The 24,188-nt window shown below is 39.4% G+C and overlaps 1 protein-coding gene and 1 pseudogene across 1 annotated transcript in view; both read left to right on the top strand.

Annotated features, from left to right (window-relative positions):
- Positions 1-24,188, top strand: part of DCHS2 (dachsous cadherin-related 2) — a 199,974-nt gene that overhangs the window by 166,587 nt on the left and 9,199 nt on the right. Inside the window, exons 15-19 of the mRNA XM_090036442.1 lie at positions 6,286-6,497; positions 10,500-10,651; positions 15,086-15,216; positions 16,977-17,263; positions 22,268-22,406. Coding sequence (XP_089892568.1) covers positions 6,286-6,497; positions 10,500-10,651; positions 15,086-15,216; positions 16,977-17,263; positions 22,268-22,406 — 921 coding nt within the window. The remainder of the gene's footprint in view (positions 1-6,285; positions 6,498-10,499; positions 10,652-15,085; positions 15,217-16,976; positions 17,264-22,267; positions 22,407-24,188) is intronic.
- Positions 18,505-18,731, top strand: LOC149870536 (U2 spliceosomal RNA; annotated as a pseudogene).

Genomic DNA, 24,188 nt, shown 5'->3' with positions numbered 1-24,188 from the left:
ACTACGCTGTGCCTGGCCCCTGCTAATCAGACGTGAGGAAGAGTGCCTTTCATTCAAAAGCTCATTTAACTCAATCCCAACTTCACAGTTGGTCCAATGAAAGATATCATCCTAAGAAATCTCTGAACAAACAGAAAAACACCACATCAATTCTATTACAGGTTTCTCTCAATGTATATGGGTTCTTTATGTGCAAATTCGTTCTTATGCGATGAGCATGTTTAGACCCATAGTTTGTTATATGCGAGGTAAATTCACTCTTATGCAGTCAGCATAGATGCCCCCACACCCAAGTAGGTAAGTCTGTTGTGGGGAGGAGAAAGGGCTGTGGCCCCACACACCCCAGCTCTGGCTGCAGCAACCCTGGGAGCAGCCAACACCAGCTGCCTGCACCAGGGCATGGCACAGCTCAGGAGCAGAGGTAAACGGGGACAGGCGGAGCATGGTGCAGCCCAGCAGCTGCAGGCCACTGGTCCCAGCCATTCTTGGGGCCACTGCAGCCAGGGCTGGGGTGAGTGTTGCTCTGTTCCTTCTGCTTTACTGCCTTGTGCAGCCCTGGGAGTGGCACCCCGCCCTCCACCCCTTCCCTTGTGCCTCCCTCACTGTCATGGGAACCTATCCTTATTTGTTACATTGTAAAGTGGGTTTGCTTTATGCAAATTTAATTTATGTGCCGTTCTCCAGGAATGCACGTATAGCATAAATTGAAGGAAACCTGTATATCAGGACAGGGTCTCTCTCTGACTACCCTTTCTGAAGCCGCATCTCATTAAAGTTGTTTCATTTCCTGGGTTTGACAAACACCTTGGAAGATATCCTCAGTAGGAGCTTCTGTCAACACTCTGAACGGCCTTCAAAATATAAAATTGTAACCAACATATTTTGCAAATGAGGATCATCCATGGTTATGGACCTACCTAAATTAGGGTGAAACAAAAGGTTTTTTACAGCCCACTTGTGGTGTGCAGAGCCACTTTTGGGGGTATTTCATGGTAGCTCTGCCCCTCACTGCTGATTGGCTATCTGGCCTCAGAGGCACCACCCCTCACCACTGATTGGTAATTAGTAGAGAGGATGGCCCTTCATGCAGCCCCAGCCCTCTCCACTTATTGGCAGAGGGGCTCTAGCAGAGGAGGAGGAACAAATGGATGGTCACCATCTTGGTTTATCCCCTTTATGCCACTTTGCCAGCTGGTGCTTTCCCCACCGGGGAGCCAGAATTTTATCTTTCGTAAGTTGTTTTTTTTTTTTTCAGGTGATCCTGCCGGAAATTGTGGCAAACACAATTTTTGGAGTGATTACAGAAACCGCCATTTTTCATGGTTTCCACAAAAGTCGCAAAAGCGTGATTTAAGTAGATTCTTATCCATGGTGAATCCCTTTGTCACCTTTGTAACAGCAAATGCCAGATGTATAGCCGCAGGACAAGACAAAGCCTAGATTCCATTACAGATACATTCTTACTTCCATGGGCAGTGAAGTATCTATAAGCTTTCCCTTCTGTTCCTCTGATCTCCAGTGTACTAATGCAAATGAAGAAAGAACACTCATTAGTGATACAATACCAGTTCATCTGAGACAGTATTGGTCTTGACCCATAGGACCTCTACATACCACTACCACCTCCTTTAGCCCTCCCACTTCTTGACAGCCTGCTGTCACAAAATCAAAACCAACTCCTATGTTTGGACCTCACCTTTCAGAAATAGCTGATCAGTGATTAAGTTCTTTGCTCTGAAAAGAGACTTTGCTGTAAAGAAGTCCAGAATTTCCCTATCAATAACAGGAAAAAGTCTGCTAGGAATATGTATCTTGAAAAATGAAATCAGTTTTCCATAGGGGCTGCAGGCAGCCAGCTGCATTCACTTAAACAGGAATCCAGCTTATCTTTGGTATTTACTGCTGAAGAACTCTGGGCTCTTTGTTAACTCAATCCAAATCTGTTTAGCTACAGTTTCAGTCATTCATCTTCTTGTACAAATCAAGTCAGTTATCTCACATCCTTAGATGGGGAAATCTTAACAGGCCATGTCAAGATGGAGTTTCAAGGTCCAGTTCTACCACAAGGTCTGAACATTGTCCTTTCTCAACTCATAGGACCATTATTGTAGAGGTTGGTGTCTTGTTCTCTTCACCTAACAAATGAAATAGCATCTTAGTGTTAACAACATTTCCTAGAAGAGTTGCAGAACTAAATATACTCAGGATATTCCTACTATGCACAATATTCCTCAGGAACAAGGTCTGTTTGAGCATCGACCCAATATCCAGGCTTAAAATTCTGAATTTTAATCTTGACCAGAAAGCACATTTACTAGCCTTCTTCACCAATTTCCACTGCCACAAAGATCAGGAAAAGCTTCATTTATTAGATGTATATTAGATGTTCATTATGTACAATATTCCTTTTATAATGAGAGAACAGAACAACACTTGCCTGCGTTTTTAATTTCTTATACCAAAAGAATGAAAAGACCCAATAAATATCTAACTGAATTACATCTTTTGTAAGGATGCTAGCATGCTAAGTGGCAAATCTTCTGTGATGAGCTAGCTTGCAGTGACCTAGCCCAGGGGTTTTAAAGGGGTAAAAGATGATTGGAGGACTTGGGATTCCCTTTCCGCACCAATCAGGCCCCAGAGACTCATCCCGCCCTGTGTCCCAATTGGCCCCTTGGGTCACCTGGAGGGGGATAAAAGAGGCAGCGTGGGCTGACTCAGAGGAGAGACCAGTGGGGGACACGGAAGGAGCTTCACAGAGCTGGCAAGAGCCAAGCCAGTGGGGCAGGAGCAGTGCCCTGGAAGAGCCTGAAAGAGCAGGACCTGCAGGCAGCAGTGGGACCCTCAGTAGTGTGGCATGTGGCCGGCAGGCGAGGCTCCCCACTGGGCTCCAGGATCCCCAAGGAGAGGCTGCAGCCAGCAGGAGAGGCTCCCCTGCTCCAGCCAGGATCTGAGCAGTGACCTGAGAGGTTCCCAGCTCTGCTTCCAGCTCCTCCAATCAGAGGCCAGGCAGCTTGATGTGAGGCCGGGGCTCCAGGAAGGTCAAGACCCCTAGTCAATTGGAGCAGTGCCAGCTGTGTGGCAGTGTTCCTGCCTACCACACAGGAGATCTGCTTTGAAGTCCCAGCTGAGGTGACTTAGGGTGAGTGAGGTAACAAGAAGCAAATTTTCTTCCAGTGGAAAGGGACCATTGTTTCTCCCCCTCCAGGTACCAAGGCCCTATATTTCCTTATCATTTGACATTTTGCATTTTGTGCCTTTTTATATTTCACCAACCCGTATTGTTTGTTCTGCTGTTTATGTTTTATATTTTGTTAACCCTGTTTTTTGTCAATGATTGCAAGTGTCTAACCTTTGTTGAATCCTGCCCCCTTGGGTCATTGTAGTGTCCACTATACCCTCTGACTTATGCCTGTTATGTTCCTCAGTATTAAAAGGCATATGGTTAAGTCCCCATTGGTGGTCTGGCTCTGCTGTATAGGGGGAGGAGAGTCCCTATACCTCCCACAGTGCTTGTGCACATGCTTTGATCCCTTCAGTTGGAGAGGGGGTACCTTGTGGAGTACCGCCTGGGCTACAATTCTTTGTACAAGTATCTGCTTATTCTATTAGTATACTTCAGAAGCAGCTTTTTGGAACAGTGTTCCCATTATTGATATGTATAAGACTGTCATATGGTCTTCACTGCTTATCTTTACAAAACATGCTGTAGTTCAGAGCTTGTACTCTTCTGCCTTGACTTTGGCAAGGCAGTCCCTTCATTCCATGTTTAGGAAGATGCCAAAGTTCAGCCACCTGCAATGGCAACTGCTGCATCATCCCCTACAGTGGGAATGTATATGTGTACGATCACTCCAAAGAGAAAATGTGGTTATTTACCTCTGTGGTAACTGTTATTTTTCAGTACATGTCTTGCACCTTCCCTCCCTCCCAGTATCTTCAGGGTGGTTGTGGGACACATTTATGGCCATCTGTAATATTCCTTTTTAAATAAGGTAAGGGCAGTTAAGTTATTTTGTATCATTGGCTGAGGGCACAGGAGCACATAGGCCTCATGCTCTGCCCCACAAACATGGATGGCCAAAGAGCTTGATTCTCATGCACTGAGTATACATACCTTAACACTGGAAGGTATAGGTGCACAACTTGTCTCAAAGAGCAACATTTACTATAGAAATAAGTAACATTGATTGTCATCTAGCCATTTTTGTTAGTTCTATGGTACACGCAGCAGATTATTAACTGCATTTTGTACTATATTAAGGAAATGTGCATGCTTAGGAGAGTTCTCACCCAGTATTTTTCTTATGGGCCATGAAACACATACTGCAACAGTTATCAAGCAAGGATGGTTGAAAAATGTTCTAGGTAGTAATGAAAAATATCCCAAACCAGTATTTTTTTAAAAATGTTCCCAAATACAAAATGCATTCAATTTCTGAATACCAACTGACTATTAAAATGTATTTCCATATAGCTATGTGCAAGACATATCTCTAATGCTTAGTTAAATGTCAAACATGATTTTCAGTCATTTATTTTACTAACATTCAACTGTCTTATTTAATGTAAATTAAATGTACATTAGGGAACTTTTGTATAAGGCATTATCAAAATATGCCTTTCTGATAAGAATAGAACAAGTGGCAAACCTTCAGTAAATCAGGAGATTATAGCCACCACAAGTACAATAGTTTTCCATCTAAATGGCCTCCTGAAATAAAACAGGACGGAAACTACTTGGGGGCTCAGCACCGCTAAGAATCAGGCCCCACTCACTTCTTAAGCAAGTGTCTAAAGATTCTAGCTTTAGAAACTCTTGTTTGAAAATCTTGGCAGTAATAGCTTATACATAGGGGATTTGTACTGAACACCATCTGTAAAGCTTCCACCGTTAACAATATGGATTCTTTTTAAATGTTATGTTTATAAAAAAAAAGGCAACTGAAATGACAGAAGTCTTTGTCATACAGTTCTCACATACCAAGCTAGAGAGTATGCTATCCCAAGATGTACACATAGCTCTTTTTCACACCATCAAAAGTAACATGCCTCAAGAAGAAAATGTTAGTGAAAAGTTCAGTATGCAGTTCTCAAGCTGGTTCCAGGTAATTAGTGCTAGTACAGTGAAACATCCATTTATATGACGCTACACAGAGTTGACAATGTGATTTTCATACCCATTGCAAATACTCAACACAGATTATCTCACCACTAACTAATATTTCCACACAAATGAGGTCCCTTGTTGCATTGTTTGGGCACTAGACACTCTCATTATCTCATGTTAAAGATGATATTACTGCAAGTCAGTTGTGCAGAACAACTGTAAGCTATAACACTGACATTAGTTCACAGGTTATTTATTTACACCTTAATTATCAGTCATTTTGCTGCTTCTACCAGTTTTTGTTGAACCAGAAGTAAAATTAAAGGAAGAGAACAGTGACAGAGAATCAGTGTGCAGACTTTAAGTTCTCATTGTCCAGACACGATAAATTAATTAAAAATTGTAATTGGGGTGTATTTGGTACTTTTTTCGCTACCCAACAGTTATTTTATAATGCAGTTTTCATGGTAGAAGAATGATTTGCTTAAGGCATGGCTACAGTGCCAAAAGCACTGACAAAAAGCATGCCCTACTCATTCACGCTTGCTCATCATGAACCAAATCCCAGAAATGAGGCAGTGTAGTCAATTTAATATGTCCCTGAGCATGCCGATCAGGATTGAGTAGGCATAACATGCTTCTGGGTAGTATCCCTGGGTCCTCCACAGTGAGAGTGTCCTCATGTGAAGAATTATGAAACCAGCCTTAAAGTGGACTTCATTGTGAAGCATAGCTCAAGCTGCTGTGTTACGAAGGCACAGTTGCAAAGATATGCCTCATTCTGATACAAATGAAGCTTTTGATTTTATGAAGTTGCTTGTGTGGCTGTTAGCTGGAGAAAAGTATTATGCCCTAGATTTGTGCTGTTACCAGCAGGAGGGAGAGAAGTCTATAGTGACAAAGTTAGGTGATCAGAGGAAGCAAACACTTACACTGTTTTTAGAATTCACAGATTTATTCAATGGTGGAGGCTGCGTAATGAGAACTCTAAGAACTACATATATGTTGTGGTTTCCTATTTCAGTTATAAATATATATTTTCAACTTGGTGCTTTTCCTTCCATAGTAAACAATTATTTTTTCTTTATTTCACTTTTATCATCACCTTAAAATTTTATTTCACCTGTGAATGTACATAACATAAATTCTTTAAATTGTTTTTGGAACTAAAACAGGTGAACTTAGAGTGAAAGAGCCGAAGTTTCTTGATTATGAACTCAAAAGCAAAATACATCTTACAATTTTGGCTGAAAATGGCTTGACTTCAACACTTTGTGGCATAACAGTTTTGATACAAGATGTGAATGATAATGCACCTAAATTTGAACAAAGGTATTACAAAACATCAGTGTGGGAAGGCCAAATCTACAGTACATACATCATGCAGGTAATGGGGAATATGTATTTATAAATCAGTTTCTCTAGTTAAAACTAGATTTAGCCAAACTGTGTCTATAGTCCAGCAAAGTATGTGTCAGACTTATACTATGCACATGATTGCAGTTGGCTACCTTCTTCAGTACTATGATCCTTGTTTGGCAACTTGAAAGACTTAATTAATTTTGTCTCGATTTGATCTTCAGCTTCAGTTAATTTTTATCAAGATGGACCATTATCCTATGTCTGATTACTAAGTCTGCAACTGGTCATTAGTTCAAATGTTTTGTTCAAATTTTTCTTTCCCTCTCTGTGCCAGATGAAGAACAGTTCTTCCAACGCCGCTTTAGGCAATTGGTACGAGTGCTTAGCAACCATCATAGTTGGAAAGTTCTTTCTAGTATACAACCTAAATCACCCTTTTTTCATTGTAAGACTATTACTTTTTGTCCTATCCCCAGTGGACACAGAGAACAATTAATTTTCATCCACTTTGTATGAAGGGGATCCTTTTATATATAAAGATTATCTGATATGCCATGGTTTCTAGGATCCACTATAAACCCCAAGTCCTACTGTAAAGTACTGGACCCTATTTAGCCATCTCATGTTTTGTGTTTGTGCATTTTATTGTTCCTTATTTAGTGTAGTACTTTGCAGGAGCATCTACACATGCACAGTTACTGCGCAGTAACCTAAAATTACTGTGCAGTACAGGTATGCATCTACACATGCACACCTATACTGCACAGTAACTATGGTGAATTATGCTACCTTGGGCGTAAATTTGATATCTGCATGATGATGATCAAATTTACTCCTGACTAGTTACTGTGCAGTGACACATGTGTAGACACCTTACTATGTAGTAACACTGTGTGGACTGACTTGGGACTAACTTTACTCCCAATTCAGAGCGCACACCACGTTAATGTGCTTTAATACCTGCGTGTGTAGGTGCTGGGCTATTTATGCTTACTGCACAGCAAATTTAATGTGATGTAAATGCATGTATAGATGTGTCCTGACCTGATTGTCCTTATTGAATTTTATCTGCTTTAGTTATTTTTCTAATTTATTGAGGTCCTTTTGAACCCTAATCTGGTGTTCTAAAATTGCAGTAAGTTCACCCAGTTTAGAGTGATCTGCAGATTTATGAAACATATGCTCAACTGCACTCTCCAAGCCACCAATGAAGATATTGAACAGCATCAGACTCAGAACAGACCTCTGTTGAAGATACTTAATACTCTTCCTAATTTGATGCTGAGCTATTAATGACTTCAGTTTGAGCACAATTATAGAAAAAGGTTTAAACTATATGCTCTAATATTATTTATGAGAATTCTGTAGAAGACATTCTCAAAGCCTCACCAAAAGTTAAGATATATCACATCCACTGCTCTGATTTTATCCACAAAGCCCATCTTCTTGTCTTGGGTGGAATTGAGCTTGGTTAGGCATGACTTGCTATTGAAAAATCCATGTTGGTTGTACCTCGTTATGTTGCTACCCTGCATGTGCTTCCAAATTTGTTACTCTCCACTATGTTTCTGGGTATAAGTGTTAGGCTGATTGGACTATAGCTCATTAGATCGTCCTTCTTTCCTTTTTTTAAAGATGGTCACTATATTTGCCTTTTCCAGTCTCCTGGGACTTCATCTGATCTCCATTTCTCAAAGATAATAGCCAGTGTCTCTGATTACTTTCACAAATTAACTGAGTACTCTAGGATGACTATCATCTGGCCCTGCTGATTCCAAAACATCCATCTTATTCAAATAATATCTCATTTGTTCTTTACGTACTCTGTGCTAGGTATGCACCCATCCCCTACTTGTCATCAGAGAGTTTTTGTGAAGACTGAAGTAAAAAGGCATTAAACACCTCACCCTTCTCTGTATCGTTCATTATTAGCATCTCCTGTTCCTTTAAGATATCTATTTTCCTCTGTCTTTCCTCTGATATCTAACATATTTATAGAATCATTTCTTGTTACTTATTATATGATTCTATAATAATCAAAGCCATACTTTCTCTTTTCTCCACTACCTGTCCTTCCTGAACTTACTATGCCCATCCAATTGTGTGAATTATCCCACCATGTCTATTTGGTTCCAATTAGGCTATACATTTCCTCATATTTTTTGTGTTAGTATATAAGTATTTAAAACAACTAGATGAGTACTGAATTTCACTCTGACATCCTTGTTCAGATTTCCCTATATATCCTCTTCTTTCTGGGCCATTTTAAGGCTTTATTCAGGTCATGCTCTTTACTTGCCTGTGGGCTTTTTATAGGTAGATTCTTGTTACCAGTAGTACATTTAAATGTAATACCTCCAGTGTGAGGGCACTTTTACACATGCTCCAGAGGTGGAGGGAGGGGCGGCACTTTAATTAGAGCAGCTCTGAGAACCTAATTAAAGTGCCACTGCATCTCCTGTATCAGTGTCCCTGAGTTTAAAAATGGCAGTGAGGGCACTGAAACTAAGCTTGTTTGAGCTTTAGTTCATGAGCCCTCACCTGATACATGAGATGCTGGAGGCTGCTGGAGTGTGGTAATTACCACGCTTCAGGAGACTCAACTGAGTCTTCTCTGACACACTGAAATCCAGCACTTTGGAGCAGTCTGTGCACTCTCTGTATGTATAGGTGCCCTGAGGTACTAAATAAATATGTTTTAGGCTGGTTTAATGCACAGTAGTGAAAGCACACACTTTTTTAGTGATGTTTAATGTTCAGTAGCTTATTTTACTGCTTATTAGCAGATTTTCATGGTTTTTTTACACAGTGCTTTAATGCACAGTAAAATAAGCTACTGCACATTAAAGCACACATGTAGACATGTTCACTGTATGTGTATGTGTATGTGTATACACACACACAGTATCTATACATACAGTAAGGGGCCACATCTTTAAAATGAAGTCATTCAGCTAACCAGAATGGAAGTAAAATGGAAGTCAAATCTAAGCATTCAGTCTAAAACAGGGGTGGGCAAAATGTGGTCCGTGTGCCAGATGCGAACTACCAGGCCATTTTATCTGGCCTGCGGGGCTCCTAAAAAATTTAGAAAAGTATTATTTATCTGCCCCTGGCTGCCTGTCATGCAGCCCTCAATGGCTTGCCAAAACTCAGTAAGCAGCCCTCTGCCCAAAATAATTGCCCACTGCTGGTCTAAAACCTACTGTGAAAGAACAGCTAACTTATGTTAATGTAAGTGTACAAACAGTTCTTACTCTGAATGGGTCCAGTCTCCAAAAATATTTCCTTACCTGCTTATATCGGAGCTAAAGAGGGGCATGGTTTGGGCTAGAAAGGAATATGTTTTTCTCAGTGAATGCCTTTCCATTGCAAGTCAGACCATAAAGATAAGTAAATAGACAGCAACAACTGTCCTGAGGGCAAAACCATTAGGCAAATGAATGGACATAGTATTTAAAGGAATATATGTCTGCCACGGGGAAAAAATCATTAGATAATCAGTCCAGTGCAACACTTGGGAATCTTTTGAGAGGATAAAACTTCCTATATTCCTCTAATTAAAAGAAGCATACTTCTGGTCTAATCTGGATTATATACATTATATCTCCAGTTCAACAATAAGAAGTACAAGTGGGGATAACATAAGCAACATTAAAATAATTATTATACAAGAATATGTTAGTTCAGTCACCTAATGCTTTACTTCTTGGAATTTTGAAATCTTCAGCAGAATGCTCCAACCCAAGATGATGGAATCTTGTTATTTTGCAAAAACAGTTCTGTTCACAGGTTGACTGTGAATAGGTTGATTATTGCAACCTACAGGTTGACTGTGAATAAGTTGACTGTTGTAACTTCCATGGCAATTGCATACAAAATTTTGGTCGTAAACTATTTGACACTTCCTTTTAGTTTGTGTACCCAAAATGAAACTAACTGGGGGGGTGGGGTATTTCTTATACAATGTTCTTCTTTGAGAAGGTGAAGTTGGCTATCTCTAATTATGGATTTTATTTCCAAACAGATTTTTGCAACTGACCTTGACAGTGGGCTAAATGGAGAAATTGAATATTCAGTTTTATCTGGTAATGAAAATAAACTGTTTCTTATTGATTCAGCACAAGGGATTTTAGCAGCAAATGCAATCCTGAATCATGAAGACATTTCATCATATAGGTTTGTGGTACAGCATCTTTATAAAATACATATTGATCCTCACTTTATTTACCTTAAGTTGATAATGTTTGTGCTGTCTATTTTTATAGTTTCATACCCATCATTTAATAGCTGAAGGCCTGCCATGTAAAATGAATAGTGACAGCAAAGTCCATTATTGATTTTGTAGAGTCTCTGACACTGTTCCCTTTTTGAAGAAAAAGCATCGTTTTCTTAAATCAGTTACAACACACACAGAGATGAGCACTGTAGCTGATCTTCTCAGGCACCTTATGCATGATGACAAGTGCCCACATGTGGAGAGGAGGGAACTCTACCACGACAGTTGAAACAGATTTACTCCTTTCTTTGTTCACCTATAGGAAAAGAAATAGAACCATTTTTGACATAAAAGAGAATTTTAAATTATGGATATGAGTTCAGAGTTAAGTGATATAATTTTAAGTTGGAAGTAGAGCTTGAATTTCATTGTCCTGAGATGATGCGGCATTCCTGAACTTCTCTTAGCTACCTCTTGCTTTACAGAGTCTTTTATTTCTGCAAGACAGCACAAATTTCTAGGTAATAAGGATGAGGGTAGACCCTTGAAAATGTGAACAAGTCATTCACTAGAATGAACCCCAACTGCTTATCGAAGCATGCAAGAAAGGTAAAGTAGTATTATATTATGCCTGTCTTCAGAAAATGACCACTCTGACACCATGAGTGGATTGAATGTAAAGAAGAATATCACCACTTACATTTTCCCCAGTCAACAGGGAGCCATTGACTATTGGAGTTTTTGGATCCTAGTAAGGGCAAGCGCAGTACAGATATCAGACACGATCTTATTTTGAATAGCTGTATCATCCACTAAAGAAAGTGCCTTGTTTTGCTTTCTGAAGTATTGGGAGCTGAAAAGATTGCCATATTATTGTCCTTTTCCTCCATGGTTTAACACTTAAATGGAAATGTCTTGAAATCCAGTTGCGTTGTCCTCTCAGGAAAATTCTCACTTCGGTAGAAATGTTATTTGAGCATAGAGTGGAGGGGTGATCCTTTTTCAGAAAAAAGGACATTTCCCTGATTTCAGCTTAATTTGTACGAATTCCACAGCTGGTTTTCTGCATAAAGCAAGTCAAGTCAATATAAACACACAGCGTGCTGCTGACTTTAGAAACAGAATCATCTTCTATGCGATACTTAAGGTTGATTTTATTTTTAATTTTGCTAGGACTGTTATCCATATACTAACTAGAATTCATGTGGAGGGTACAAGCATTGTCATCTATCAGCTGTTCTTTGTTAGTTTTCTGATATTTCTCCTGAAGTTTGCCACTTAACATGCCTTTTTATTTTTTTACAAATTAAACCATGATTAGAAGTCAAAGCAAACAAATAATTATATGAAGAGAAGGTAAAGACGTATTGAATGATTAGCATACTGATCTAGTTTATATACTACAGTCTTAAAAAGAAAAGTACCTAGATTCCTGTATACTGTATCATTAGAATTATGATTTTTTCCATATGACTGTGACTAAGACACTTAAACTAAGCCTAAGTCACTTGCAAGTTTTCCTTTCCTTTGGAGATTCAGACTTTTCATCATCCAGTCATCATTCTTAAGAGCCATAATAGTTTTTGGAAAATCATATAGACCAACACAATATGATTGCTTTTAAATGTCAGTGTAATTTAGTAATAGACACCTGTGGGGAGTATTTTATGTGAACTTATTGTTTGGAGTCTAGAAAATTTCATTTGAAGTTTATTTTTATTTTTCTCCTAAGTCAAAAGCATCTGTGATTTTTAGTGTATCTATGACAACTAAATAGGCTTTGTTCCCTCAAATACTATTCTAAAAGAGTATTGGAATAAATATTCTGAAGAAACACAATTCACTGTTAATGAAGCGTTAAATAACTAAACAGAATGATATATCCATATATCTTGAACACTGAGTTTTCTTTTATTAAATTTAAGTTTGAACCATTTAATAAGTTCATCTTTAATGAAATTTTGTTATAATTGAAGTTTTTATATGCTCTCCCTTAATAAACTATGGATTGTTCTTTTACTGAAAGAACTTAGAAGAGCAGCAAAAGATGTTTTAAAAAATGTTTTCTCTAATTTCAAAATGGCATCATTGCTTTTTTTTCAAAATTTGGAAACAGTCGCTTATTTTAGCTAAATCAAATATTTTCTTCCCCAGAAGTTCTAAGTCCCCCAGAATAGGGAGTTGTAATACAAGTGCTGACAGAAACTTCATTTTAATGTCTTGGCTGAGATGTTTTTATGAGATTTTTTTTCACTGAAACCTTAGAAAGTGATTATTTTAGTAAAATATTTCCATATGTACCTTGCTGATATTCATGCTAGACAAAATATGCTTTCTATACAGAATTATACATGGTCACCAGTTAAATACAAGCCTGTGAAACAAGTTATGTATTCTGTTGATGTCATAAACCGCAGGAGCACCCAAAGCACAGTTTGCGTGATTCAAGAATCTACAGCTTAAATTACAGCACTGGTGTTCCATATTGTAATATAGATATTAAGAAAGTCACCATTTAGTTGTCACTTCAGTCAACACTGTGACTCAGAAGAAGAAACAATTCACTTTTTGAATGATCTGCAAGAAAGACTGACAACACCGTATATCAAAAAATGTTTATGTTTTATAAACATTCAATGTTTCCTAGTTCCAAAATGTTTATACATTTAATTAGATTGACTTTTTGATCAACTCTTTTAAAAAATTTTTTAGAGCAGATACTAAACTACCTTAGGTTGGCTACATTCCACAGAGGTAAATTTGATCTAATACTGAATTCTACTTCTGCAGGGTTTGGATTGCTTATGATAAGCAATAGGGCCATGAGAAATTTCACCGGCTGTTTTGTTTCGATGTTGTTTTGACTTGTTTTGAGCTTGAAACAGCAAAATCGAAATGAAACAAAGGGCTTTGAAACAGCTGCAAAATGAAACAAGGGCAGTCAAAATGTTTTGAAACTTTCAAAACGTTTCGAGTTTTGAAGCTGAAGCCAGGCTTGCCTGCAGAGAAACAGAAAGTAAGGAGAGGGAGGGGTAAAAAGGGGGAGGGACATGGTGAGGGCGTGCCTTAACACACACACTGGAGAAGAACCTTCTGCAGGAAAGGAAAGCAAGGCTCTGTCACAGTTTGGCTGCCTGAGATGCTGCTGGTGCTACTGTGCTGCTTACTAAGTTATTACTGTTCTCATTTAAAGTAGTGGACCAGGCTGAGGCTGTAGGGGAGAAGGAGACCTCATTGAGGCACACTGCCATGTTGTCTAGAGGCCCCAGCACCAGTGAGGGCATGCCTTCACACACACACACACACACACACACACACACACACACACACACACACACAGAGTGTCACACATGTCATGAGTTTTGCTTGTTAGCAGTTTGAGGTGCAGTTTTCCAGAAACCCCTACACCTATTTCCTTGACAGCTGGCAGGCTTCATGGCCTCATCAGGGGCTACAATGCCTGCAGTTTTCATCCCACTATGCCTTCACATGCACGTGACGTGAGTTTTGCCATCAAGATTTTGAGGTGCAGTGTCCCAGAAACCCCTGCACCTATCTCCTTGAAACACGGCAGGTTTCATTCCTTCAGAAGGGGCTACCATCCCTGCTATTTTCATCCAGATCTGCCAAAAAATGACAAAAGTATAGGCAGTTTTGTGCTTCCCCATTATAGCCTATAGGTGAAACATCAAAACAGCTAAACAGTTTCAATGAAATGAAACAGAACAGTGCTTTTGAAACAAAACAATACTCAAAACTAAACACTGTCCCAATGAAACAGTGAAATGGCAGTTGAAACAAAACGGTGCTGTTTCACACAGTCCTCATAAGCAATATGTTCTTGATGATGTAGAAACTAGTTCTAAGAAACAAAATCTTTGTATGATTTTTTTTTCTTGAATGGATCACTATTATCTATCTACATAAATGGAATTCAAAGTAATTTTAATAAAATTCAAGGCATTTCCTTGTGTAGTAAGCATCTGCATGGGACAGTACACTGATGATAAAATTTGGCTCCGTTAAAGTCAGTGAGCTCTGAGAAGGCCACAGTTTACTGTGAGCTCTTAGTATCAATTAGAAGTAATGTCAATAGTTAAACAAAGATTCTTAAGGAAGTTGTTACTTGGTTTCGATATGAGCCCAGTATGTCTTTGCCACCTAGAACCTCTTGGACTATGTCCTTATAAGCTATCCAAAACCAAAAAATTCCAGTTATTCATTTGTATGCTGGAAATTAAAATGCAATTTTGGAAACACACTTCCAAGAAGAAAGGAAAGTATTAAGTATTGTCCTCATATTTTTCATTTTTCTTTGCACATTTGATAATATTGTTGACCAAGTCTGTGATTGCTGGCTGACAATGACAACTGTGGCTTCCTTTCAATACTAGGTTGGTTGTACAAGCCACTGACAAAGGAAACCCCAGACTTTCTGCTACATGTATAGTAACAATACAGGTGGTGGATGTTAATGACAATGCCCCAGTTATCCAGGTACCAGGCAAAGTACAGGTCTCTGAAAGTAAGTATGGTGGTATGGCAAGAGTATTATTGCTGTTAGGGAACATTAAACTGAATGACTGCCTTTCATGGTTTTTGTAACAAAATGATAACACTGGAAAAACCTCAGCCATGACAAAACTAACCTTAAGATATTGAGAAAAACAATCTTCTTTTATAATTCCTGGATTCCACTGTCACGTTCCTAAGACATTTTTTACATTCCTCTCTCATTTGTAATAGAAACATTCACTCTTAAGATGAAAACATTGGAATTTTAGTATTTCTAAATTACTTAGGTCAGAATTTTCAACTGTATTTGCCTGATATTCAGCACTAAATCTGTGTTTGACCATTTTAGTAAAGTCCCTTATTTTCAGGGACACTCAGCATCCAGAGCACTGCTTGACAGGGTATCATAGCTGCATGGGCAGATCCTGTATCATGCAGCCACAGTGTCTTTGGCTGTGCAGTGCATGTACAATGTGCTCTCAGTTCACCAGCATGTCAGTGCAGCTCCTTCCAAAGCTGCATACATGTTGTGACATTTATGAACTCACCAGCTGATCAGAACAGGCTGTGGCTGGAGCCCAGTGAGTACTGTTTCCTTCATGCCCCCCACTTTGCTGAATTCAGCAGCAAGGGAAAAGAGGGGACAGGTGGCAGTAGCATCTTACAGGCTCTGGACTCTGTGTGAAAGCTGGGACTGCAGCTGGAGCTGGCCCTGGTCAGAAGGTAAGTTCATAGCATTCATGCCACATGAGGAACTCTGTAAGGCAACATAGCCAAAGGGAGATGGGACAGTAAGTGCATCTACATGAGATGCTTGGTATGCAGTAGAGTAAATCTACTGTGCATTAGTGCACCATGACAAAAGCTGTGCTAATGCACTAATGTGCAGTAGAATTAATCTACTGTGCACTAAGCATCACAAAAAGGCCATAAGCCTTTGCTCCTGCGCAGTAGTGTTGGCTACTGAGCATATAGTGAGTATCTCATATTAGAGGTACTAAACTTAATGTGCAATAGCAATGGTACATGTAAATGCACCCTGTGCCACCGCACCTCCTGGATCCCTTCCTGCATAACTGTATTTTATATGGCAGTCTATAGTAAACTGCAAATTGACAGAGATTTCTAAAGACTGAACCAGGGTTATTGCACCTTCTATGCCTGGATCTTGCATTTATTCTAGGATATACAACTAACCTGTGCTAAAATTTACATATGAAGATTGAAAATAGATTAAATATTTCATAGATTTCATAGACATTTGGGCTGGAAGGGACCCCGGAGGATCATTGAGTCCAGCCCCCTGCCCCAGGGGCAGGAAGTCAGGAGGGATCATAGGATCCCAGCAAGATAAGCATCCAAATGTGTCTTGAAGGTGTTCAGAGTGGTTGGTTCAAGCAACTGGAGGTGGTTCAAAACTTGGGGGCTGGGACAGTGAAGAAGTTCTTTCTTAAGTCCAGCCTGAATTGGTCACAGTGCAGTTTGTGACCATTCGATCTTGTCAACCCTTGGGGGGCTCTGGTGAACAGATGTTCCCCCAGATCCTGACGAGCACCTGATAAACTTATAGGCGGCCACCAGATCACCCCTGAGCCTGTGCTCTTCCAGGCTGAATAGCCCCATGGCTCTCAGCCTCTCATCATAAGGTCTGTTTTCCTGACCTCTGATCATGAGCATGGCTCTCCTCTGCACACTCTCAAGCTTATGCAATATCTATCTACCCTATGCTTTTTAAATAACTGATCACTATTTTGAACATTGTTGTTTCAGATGCCCCACTTGGTTTCTCTGTTACTCAGGTATTAGCAAATGATATGGATTTAAGCCCAGCTCTTCTCTATAGTTTTAGTGACAATGCTAATCCTGCAATTAAATTTGCTATCAATCAGTACACTGGAGTAATCACACTTGTGGAGCCATTGGATTTTGAAGAAGCTGCTCAGTATGAGTTGTGGATCAGAGTTTCAGATTCCATATATGAAACAGAAGCACAGCTCACTATTCATATTTTGGATGTCAATGATAATCCACCAGTGTTTACTCAGGACTCATACCAGGTAAGAATCTGGCAAATCTGTAGAATTTAAATATGTCACTAAATGGTCATATATATACATGCACACACACACATATCACCCTTGAAACGTCCTTTTTGTGCTCTTGAAAGATGCATTTGAATACCCTGAAGAAGGAATTTCTGTCTGTCAGTGCTGCATCATTAGTAGCAGTGCAAGTTTCTACATGCTCTCTTTCTCATGTATTTCAACTCTTATTTACTGGTCCTTTTTGTAGCACTAAGAGTATGTTCAGTTTTTGTACTCATTCATTCCTTAAGCTCAGTGTTGACAGAACTATATTTCTATAGAGGTGCCAGTTAGAGTTAACTGCTTTTATGATATAAGTAGCAATGCACAAGGCACTTTTTTGAGACCATGACACTCAGCCACCATGGGCTGCCACACAGCACCAGATGACAATACTATCCAGCTGATGCTATTTTATACTGGATTTGAATAGAAAAAAGTGTCTTTGCAATTTTGGGATCATGGATCAGATCCAAAAAGTATTCTACTTGTTAGTGCAAGGGGGTCATCATCCTTGGACCCGAACTTGGTGCCTGACAATCTGCTGATTGTTAGGTGGACCAGGACATCACTGAATCTCCAGGTGGCTTCAGGGTGGTCCCAGCCAACCAATGATCAGCTGATTGCTGACTGATTCGGACTGCACCAGGCAGGACTGGCTCCAGTGCTGTTGTGGATCCAGCCAGCAATCAGCCAATTGCTGACCAGTGGAGACTGCACCTGGACCAATTGAGACCCCTGATGTGTTTTTTGGCTGGTTTCCATTGTTCAACGTAAGGCACAATGGAAACCAGCCACAAAATTATTGTATTTACAACCTTGAATATAAGGTTATCCTCGAGTAATTAGATTCTGTATATGGAAAATGTATAAATTTGTTACAATTTTCTGGATGTAGAATCTAATTATTGGAATGTTGTCTTGAATTAATCTCCCTCCTGCTGCTACAGCAAGAAAATAGTGGCCACATTAATCTCGTATGACAGGCTAAGAGAGAGAGGAACAGAGCCTCTCAGCAACGTAGAAGCTTGGTGATATTTACCAAACAATTTAAGGCTTGTGAAGAAACATGCATCACTGGAAATGGGAAAGAAAGGCACGTTCAGCTGCGGGAATGAAGAGGAAATCAAAATATATTTGATGTAATGGCTCACCATGACTTGAAAAAGAGCACTGAGGGGGACTGGGTACAATGGGCATTATGTCTTATTCAGATGGCTTCACTAATCTATTTTTGTGGTAGGTTCCTAGCAGTGTGTTTGCCTGGCAGGGGAAGCAGCGTGACCACGTAGGTGGGGCTTTTGGCCCTCTGATATGTCCTCCACAGGAGGTCTATATTGAGCAGATTCTTTTTGGTGTTGGGTGGTGGAACCGGAGCTTGCTCCATCCACTCCATGCATTGACCTGGTATAGCAGTGCTTCCAGGACTGGTGCAAAAAAAAAAAAAAAAGCGCAGTGTGTTTGCCCAGTATAGGCCATGTGTTTTATGGGCATGCTCAGCATGGGCAGCATTCAGTCAACTTCATAGTAGGTTTCCATGACTGAGCCCATGCTGCTTCTGACAGCAGTTAAATGATAGCCAGTATAGTTAATGGGAGGGCCAGAGGGGCAGGGTTGCTGGTATGTGAATATAAAATGAGGGGCTTTTTTTCTTCTTGCTGATTGGGAGGGAGATAAACCTCATATTCAAGTAAATATGGTATTATGCATATTTTGTGGAATAATATTGTGGCTTATTTCCTGTTTTATTGCATCATTAATTGCCTGAACATGTGACCAGGTTGCAATTTAAACCACAATTAACTGGTGAATCACATCTCAAGTGTAACCTCTGCCAGGGGCCTTAGTTCCCTAGGCCTAGATATGAGACTTAAGGGGTGTGTCTACACATTCATCAGTGTGCCTTTGCTACTGCACATTAAGTTGAGTACCTCTAATATGAGGTACTAGATAAAGACACAGTAGCTGTGCTAATGCTCAGTAGCAAAGGCAAACTTTTTGTGATGCTTAATGCACAGTAGACTAATTCTACTGTGCATTAACACACAAGCATAATTTTTACCGTGACACGCTAATGTGCAGTACAGCAGTCTGCTGCACATTAAGATGCCTTGTGTAGATGCACACAAGCATGGCAAAGCTGAATGAGACTATGTCTAACTTTTAGGTGCCCATTTCCTAGATTCACAAACACAAGTAAAGCTTCCCTATCCTTTTACAGTACCATATACAATATATGGGGAAAGTTAGGTGCCTAAGAATAGAATTCACAAAAGCCAGTTCTCTGAGTACAGAATGCCTGAGCCAACCGTTAAGAAGTGTCAGAGGAACGTGGCTGAAATACCAGCTCCCTTCTACCACTTTTCTGTAGCAGCACGTACATGGCATAGGGATTCACAATTTAGAATCATTTTACGGACTTAAGCACATAAGTCATCCCTTTAAGTAGGACAGACTAGATCACTCTTACAACACAAAAAAGAGATGCTGCCACCGGCCACCTTTTTCATAATAATCTAGTGATTAGAGTACTTATCTAGGGAGAACTTGATTCTTCTAGTCCCTCTCCAGTGTGCCAGAATTTAAGCTCATGTAGGGAAGGAGCTGACATAAGATGGACGGGCAGTCTAGTCCTCTCCTATTGAAGTTGTGTCACTGTGTAGCCAAGAATGTCAGATTCACAGGACCACAGAAAGAGTGAGATTGAGTATAACTAGCCCAGTGATGAGACCCCTGCCTTGTATAACGGGAAACTTGGGCTCTGATTCATGCTTGCTAAAACTTCTTATGAATTTTACATTAAACATCCAGTGGATAAAAAGCATAGCATGAGGAGCAGGGACAGGAACTCTGGACTTTTCCTCCTCTGCGGAGTGCATACTTCACTGGGCTGCTGTCATGCTTGCTCTTGCTCACTTGCTTGCTGTCTCTCTGGCCCCATGAATCTTGCATTCTTGGCTTTACAATTGCTCATCTCCAACAGGAGCTGTGCAGGATACTCCTACCTTTGCCTGTAGCCTGGTAGATAGGGCACTCTTTTGGGAGTGGAGAAATATAGGTTAGATGAGGACTTATAATCTGGGTCTCCCACTTGGGTGAATACTTTAATTACTGGGTTACTACATAAAGGTCCACCACTATGATGTTTAAGTAATTTGTCAATGGTTGCTGTGCTTAGTGTAAAACCTCAGACAGGTTCTTAATAGAAAGTGGGCGTGAAGATACTCAGTTCAGCCAAGATGGAAGTGCCTCTGGGCATTTGCAATATTAGAAATTTAGTTGCCTAAATGTCGTAGTTTCTCATGTACATCCTGCACTTTTCCTCAAAAAATACAGCTGCTTGAAATTGGAGAGCTCATTATATGTGAGAAATATGGTAAGAGTGGTTTCTGATGCTTAGCAGCAAAAGTTAAGTCTGCAATCCACAGGGAGCAGAACAGTGAGCAAGCCTAGTTCCCTAGCTGCTGCTACTCAGTTACTTACTACAAGGAAAAATTGGTGGGGGTAGGAGAGGGTTCATTATGCCTTTAAAAAAAACAATATTTGTATCTTATTCTGCAATGTATTTTGTGCAAGAAAATGTGATAACTTTATTGGCCAAAGCTTAGGCAGCTAAGAGTGCATCTACATGAGATGTTTTACTGTGCAGCAGACTAATTTGCTATGCAGTAGAGCATCACCATCTACATGTGCACAGCAATTAGGATGCAGTAGACTAATTTAGTGTGCTGCTGGATAGTCCCATTAGTGGTATCTGGCAGTGCAGTAAATTACTGTGCTTAAATGCATGTGGAGATGGTGATGCCAGAATTAGTTTACTCGGGCTCATATTGAGCCGGAGTATATTCAGTCACATTAATTGCATTTGTAGAGGCACTGTAAGTGATTAGGTGGGGCTTTTGTGGATCATTCACATGAATTTAGGTGCCTACATTTTATATGCTTAGGTGTTTGTTTTGGATCTGGCCTTTAAGCCTCCCCTATCTCTCATGTTTTCTGGTTTTGGAAAATGGTATAGGCAAATGTTATGTACTAGTACTAAGAATATTTGTGCAGATTGGTATAGGCATTACAGGCAAGATTATTAACCAATGTAAATCAGCCTTGCTTCATTGGCTCTGATAATATAAACCAGCTGAGTTTCTCGTCCAAACATTTTCTTAGCTCACTTTTACCTAAAGTAGAAAGGCATATCTAATTCCCTATTCACAGCACAGAAATTTTATTGTGCTCTCACATATTTTCATATTTATCCTAAATATGCATTTAACTTAATGCAAATGCAACTCATGTACTAATAATGCAAACTAGATGCTTATCTTTTGGAGTCATGACATAGGTAACTGTTGTATCATATTCATGTCTGAAATCTGATTTAAAAGGGGCCAGAAAATTTTGATCACAAAAATAACAAATCTGGGCTTCACATACTTAAAGCTCTTTAAAAAAGAAATTTGTTTCCTGATTTCCTAGATTCTGGAAAAAAGAAAGAGGCATAAAACTTAAATTATAACGTTATAATTTAAATTAAATTATAACATTCATAATGACACTTGGATTTTTAGAGTATATAAGAATCTTCAAAGGTAAACAGAGACTTCAGAACAGGCCTCCAAATTCTAGTCCTGAACTGAAAATATGTTGCAACTGAAAGAAAGGAGAAGTGTTAGTTTTAGCTACAATATACATTACCTTATTTCAGTAAATGTATATCTGACTCAATACATTATTTCACTCAGAAATGAAATCTCTACTGAATGGATCTATTAATCACCAAGTTCATTCTTTACCTTGGGTGCATTTCTTGCATTATTTATAATGTGTCAGTTTCTACATTTTCTTCTCAGGTGAAAGAAATCAGGTGAAACTTTTCCCAAAGCTGAGAACTGTATTAGTTTTCAATAATCAAACTTTTAAAAAGGTACCTTGCTATTTACAAGATTTTATATGTAACTCATACTGCTGTTTACATTCCAGGTAACAGTACCTGAACTCACACCTGCAAATACCACTGTTTTGATGATCTCTGCTATAGATAGAGATTCAGAGCACAATGGAATTATTTGCTACAAAATTCTGTCTTCTGATGAGGGATTTTCAATTGATTACAAAAATGGTGAGTCTGTTATATGGTTTGTTAGGAAATGAGGACATATTGTATAAATTTTTTCTGGTCACTGAATTTTAGATGTCTTTGGTAACTTTCATCCTGTATCAGTTATGCATGAGTCACAGCGCAACAGTGACTTTCACAATGTTCATGAGAGCTGAAAACCTCATGGCATCTTGGTTCATAACACTTTTTGTTTCAGGTTCCCACAGTTGTTCCTCAGAGTCCACACTTGACTTCCATATATTAAGGGGAAGGGAAAGAACGTAGATTTTCCTCCTCCCACTCTCTCTACTCTGCTACAGCAGCAAAGTGCAAAGCAGAGAGTTACAACATCCTATAGAAACTATTCTTTATTGTGATTTAACTGGAAATCTACTGTAACTTGTGTTAGGTTTCATTTTGTTTCAGTTAAAATAATGTTTATGTGTATTTGATAACAGGTTATACTTGCTGCTACTATAATAAGACTCATGTAGTTGGTTTGCTTAAGTCTTATGTATTGAATAATTATGTTATGACTTGTGTAATGCAGTAATCTGAAGTCGAATTGAAAATTAGGCTTTAGGAGCCATGTCTGTATGAGACGCTGACTGTCTATACAAGTACTAAATGACTGTGCAGTAATGACAGTGTAATCAGCATCTTGTGTAGAGGCAGCCATAATGTAAGACTTTTGTGACACACATCATTTTTTTCAGCAACCACCATCTAATTCTTCTAATCAGTTCTGACCTAAAATTTGTTGTACATATCTTAACATATAGATAATTGTTGCCAATATTTTAAGGAATTATTAATATGCCCATTAGAAATTATCAGATTAGAAAACAGAGCACAGTTATTATTCAGTTTGAGAACATTCATATAAATTATTACTATTCATGAGCATTTTTTTTGAGTGCTAGTGTTTGGATAATGGCAGTACATAAAAATATCTATATACAAGTGCCTCACATAATTCTATTGTGTTTTCGTGCAAGGAAGTTCACCATTTATCTGCCACTGTGAGCCTCTCAGGCTGGGTAAGCTATACATCTACTAAATAAATGAATACATTCTTCATTTACCACTTTCCCTCTCTCTCTATTTATGTGTAACAACAACAGGAATATATAATACACAGTATATTTTACATAAACTATTATATATTTAAGTATATATTTGATTACATATAAAACATTTTCCTGTTGTTAAAGTGTGAAGCAAGAACTAGAAGTAATTGGGCAAAGAAAATGGAATAAGGATCTAAGGACAGTCTCTTAAGTTTAATGAGGATTCAGAAAAGAAAACAGCTGGCTCTGGCTGGGAAGGACATTATGGGAGAGGGGAAGGACATGGACTGGAGTCTGGAATCTAGAGGAGTGACACTAGATGTTGTTTGGTAAGGAGACTTATGCTGAAGTCAGAAACATGAGGAGCTGAGTCTAGAACTGGGTGAAAAGAGGGTAATTGGACTGATAGAAGGATGGGGAGGGTCAGGATTGTCAGAAGAAACTGCAAATAAATTCTGGAATACATTGCTCCAGAGCTTATTTGTGCACAGCGCACTGAGCCCAGTCAGAGCAGCCCAAGACTGCTCTGACTAGGATCAACATGCTGCAAAGGCACTGGCTGGGGCACAAGGGTGCTTCAGCATGGATCAAGCTGGCAGGCAGCCCCTGCACTGGAGCACCCTTATGCCCTAGGCAGCTGAGCAGTGTATTTACATGTGCTGCTGCGCATGAAAAAAAATCCAGAGCAGGTGAGTACTTGTATTTACAAGTACTTGCCTGCTCCAGAGTTTAC

Source organism: Crocodylus siamensis, chromosome 2 (genome assembly GCF_052110815.1).
Source record: "Crocodylus siamensis isolate JL-2025a chromosome 2, ASM5211081v1, whole genome shotgun sequence".
Lineage (NCBI taxonomy): Eukaryota > Metazoa > Chordata > Crocodylia > Crocodylidae > Crocodylus > Crocodylus siamensis.
This window is presented reverse-complemented; position numbering and strand designations above follow the sequence as displayed.